Below are 3,998 nucleotides of genomic sequence, written 5' to 3' on the forward strand. Positions count from 1 at the left end.
GAGCATAGAGCAACAAGGTCATTTTTTTTTCATAAAGGAAACTAATCACAAGGTTGCCGAAAAATGTTCGACAATCCACGACTGGTTTCGCCCTTCCAGTTCGGGCTCATCAGGTAGGCGCAGTCCCCGAGTTTCCGTTAACCTTATGTTCTAATTGAACCCAAATCGAACTGTTTTCGAGAAATACACTCATTTGCAAATCAATATGGTTTTCACGGGAGACTTTCAGCTAAAACTAACGTATCCAGCTATTGATGGATAATCGAATAAATGACCGGCTTTTTACAATTCCGGTGAATGAGTTAGTGAGTGCCAGCACCCTGGGTCTGATATTCTTATATGTATTGATTTTCCTGGGCCAACTGCTTTCACTTTATAAATATATCTCGATAGAATGATTCCGTTCCATCCACCATGACAAAATTCCTGATCAAATGAAATCAGGTTATACCGTGCCATGCGACTCCTGTTAAAAAAGTACACGGGAAGTACAATGGTCTCACCTTGATAGTGGGTCGGTCAAGAGGTTTTTCAGCCCAGCAAGCTTCGATACAATCTGTGACAAATTTCTCTTCTCGACTCAGTTGGGACAAGTTAGGGCGATATGGTATCTGAAACAGAGCCGAAAATTCTGTGTGTTGGACAGTGGAAACAGGATTAATCGGTCTGCAGCGTCTGTCATTGAAGAACATCTATCAACCCATTACTCGACAATTTTCCGTTGCCAGAGAGTGTACGCCTTGGGGGCTATTTAGAAACCAGCATATCAAAAAAGGTTTACGGATGGACATCAATGGCTTGCATATCCAAACAATTTATACAACTGCGAGACCATATTACTGATCGGGGTTCGTTCCCCACAAGATATATTATGCACAAAGATAATATGTACAGAAAATCACTCATCCGCAAATTAAGTCAGTGTTAACAGGGGATTCAAATAATGGTCGGCTAAATTCCTCTCTTATAACAGTATTGAATTGTGTCCACTGCACCACAAAAGCCACCTTATGTTGTACCCACCTTAGGATCCCCAAGGAGGGCGAAACCGGTCGTGGGTTGTCGAAGAGTTTTCAGCAACCTTTTGAGTAGTGTGGTAATTCCAAATACAGTTTACTTCATAGTGTACCAGGTCTGAAAAATGGTGGGAAATTTATTTTCCTTGGGAAGTATATCATGATGTTGAGACAGCAAGTCACAGCAGTCAACCCCTTAAGGCTACCGAAAGTCCGAAGTCCGGTGTACCTGGAGCCCTGTTAGTTAAGTTTGTTATTGGAATGAATCAGAATTTGTGACGAAGTGTCTAAACTGATTTTTCTTCAGCTGCCTTTCAGGCAGAAACCTTCTCGGTAGTCACCCGCAGTGATTTGTCCAGCTACTCATGAGTAGGCAAACGTTTCTCTGTCGCGCAGAAGGCCTAAGGTAACGGTGCGCACCAGTGAGAGGGCAGTTAATTTCTGATTTACTGAAAGTAGCGGACCTTATTAAGATTGGTGGTGAGTTTGGCAGTGATGATCGCATAAAACTTCCAACCCAAGTTTGTCTTGCACGTGAAGACACTGTGTTGAAATGCCGAACACCTCAACTATTTTGCCCTCATCGGGGATCATCGGGATGACATCTGGACTAAAATTCCAAAATCCCTTCATACATGAAAGTTGTCTCTGTATAAGCGTTTTGTGAGTGGATTGTCAAATATATGACTCACTGGGACCAGACAAGCAAGAAGTAAAGCTGGACAGACTACGAACTGGTTATTCCTGCATCATAAAGTGGCTTTTTCGTAAACCGTGCGAATTGCTCGTGGTAAGGTTGTAATGTGTTATGATTGCTTACAATAGAAGAACAGCAGACATCATTTCAGGATAACGAACTTTCACGCAAGCTACCCCTTAAGTCAGGAACAAATTGTCTGGGCTTCCGGGGAGCCCTAAACAACGCGAAGTCATTCTGACCGTTAATCGCTTTGTTCCAAACCATACAACTAGGCCTCTCCTCAGAGAAACGCGTATTTCACTGAATGTAGGATGCCGACGTACTGAGAACAAGAGTTACGAACGTAAAAGTCCGGCGTGCAGTCCTAGACCGATTTCAACGCTTGGATATTCAGCACCGTCTGAATTCTGTTCCCAAGCACTCCGTCTATCCTACTGGTAGTACCCACTGGGTTGAGTGCGAGCGAACTTGTGGTCTCTTTTGATTGACTGGTGGTGTCAGCGTAGTTCAATCTTCTCTTCTGTGTTTCAGTTGACAATGGGCTTGCTGGCTTCATACCCACCGCCTATTATCATTAAAATCAGAGTGTTCTACTCGTTTACTGTCTATAGGTCTTCATCCGATATGGTGCTCTTTGAGAACAATACAGTTTTAGCCCTATTCTCAAGCACATGAGAAAACGCTTCTTAGCGAGTTTGTCCTCTACTTCAATCGCTGTCCAGAGACTAAAACATAAAAATATGGTAGACGAGCCTCCCTATACCTTACACAATATTAGGCATTTGAAGATGTCTAGATGGGAAAGGTAGCCGAGAATCCGTTCCTAGTCGGTGGGGAGTTTGCTATGGTGCGAACAAAACTCTGTCCGGAACACTCGACAGAGCTTCAACATGGTAAAAGAACACAGACGTCATTGTTTACTAACCAAGAGGATGAAGGCTGTTTTTGTTGAACTGTCTATAGGTCTTCATCCGATATGGTGCTCTTTGAGAACAATACAGTTTTAGCCCTATTCTCAAGCACATGAGAAAACGCTTCTTAGCGAGTTTGTCCTCTACTTCAATCGCTGTCCAGAGACTAAAACATAAAAATATGGTAGACGGGCCTCCCTATACCTTACACAATATTAGGCATTTGAAGATGCCTAGATGGGAAAGGTTGCCGAGAATCCGTCCCCGGTCGGCGTGGGATTCGCTGTGATTAGTTCGCACTGATTTGGTGCCAACGGAACTTTGTCCAAAGCACTTGACAGAGCTTCAACATGGTAAAAGAAAACCGACGTCATTGCCTACAAACCGAGAGGATGAAGGCTGCTTTTGTTGAATAGAAAATGTGAAATAAGATGGACTTCTTCGATGTGTTCAGTTTCAAAACTTGTCTTCATCTAGAACCATTCTAAAACCACATGGTAACAGGTTCCTTTCACCTGAGAACCACACAATCGACGGAATTGCCTTTCCATTGCAACTTGGATCTCAGATATCCAAAGGTCGTCTACATCATTCACTTCATATGACAAAGCTGGGAGTCCGAGCAGACAGTCCATGGCCGTGAACTTTGTAAAAGTACACCACAAACAGCTTATTAGCCAGTTTCAGGTAGTTTCAGGTCGTAAAGGTATATGTTCGCAAAAAATTATGCCTGTCCGGTTCCCACTAGTTGTCCAAACACAGCGGCAATCAGTTCTTACGTTTCTGATACATTCCACCTCTTAACGAGGTGCGCCGTTACTCTACTGGGAGTATACATTTCTTCCAGTATCTCCAACTTAATCAGAGGCTCGTTCGTGGCACAAAACTTATGCCATCTTCCAAGGAAGTTCCTCTCCTACTGGTTTCTATCTTAGTACATGACAGTCCTCCCACATTAATGGCGCTTTCCTCCGGGGTGCACCCTATTTCGTTGACCTACTCATTCAGGATGAATTTGGGCATACCGATGGATGACGTATAGGTTAACTATCAGCTTGCGCAATATGGAAAACTGATCAATATTATGGTCAGAATCTTGACAGCTTAACCATTGGTAGAAATTTTCGGAAGTGGTCCTCTCACCATACACAAGCGCTCCGCTTGATCCAGAACCTGAAATCCTTGGTGTTAAACAAAGTAGTCTGCATATTGAAACCAGCGGGGTTTCACGACCTGGAAAAAAGCTGATTTTGAATGGCCTTAAGTAGTCACTTTTCTGACGTACTCTCGGTACGGAGGTGTGTGCCTATTTGACAGAGTACGCTAATGACTATATATATATATATATATATATATATATATATATATATA

The 3,998-nt window shown here is 43.0% G+C and overlaps 1 protein-coding gene across 1 annotated transcript in view; it reads right to left on the reverse strand.

The window, feature by feature from the left end:
- Positions 1-3,998, reverse strand: part of T265_02719 (hypothetical protein) — a gene marked incomplete at both ends in the record, with an annotated part of 20,893 nt that overhangs the window by 2,222 nt on the left and 14,673 nt on the right. Inside the window, one exon of the mRNA XM_009167034.1 lies at positions 504-611. Within this exon, the coding sequence (XP_009165298.1) occupies positions 504-611 (108 nt within the window). The remainder of the gene's footprint in view (positions 1-503; positions 612-3,998) is intronic.

The sequence above is a fragment of the Opisthorchis viverrini genome, assembly GCF_000715545.1.
Source record: "Opisthorchis viverrini unplaced genomic scaffold opera_v5_35, whole genome shotgun sequence".
In the NCBI taxonomy this organism is placed as follows: Eukaryota; Metazoa; Platyhelminthes; class Trematoda; order Opisthorchiida; family Opisthorchiidae; genus Opisthorchis; species Opisthorchis viverrini.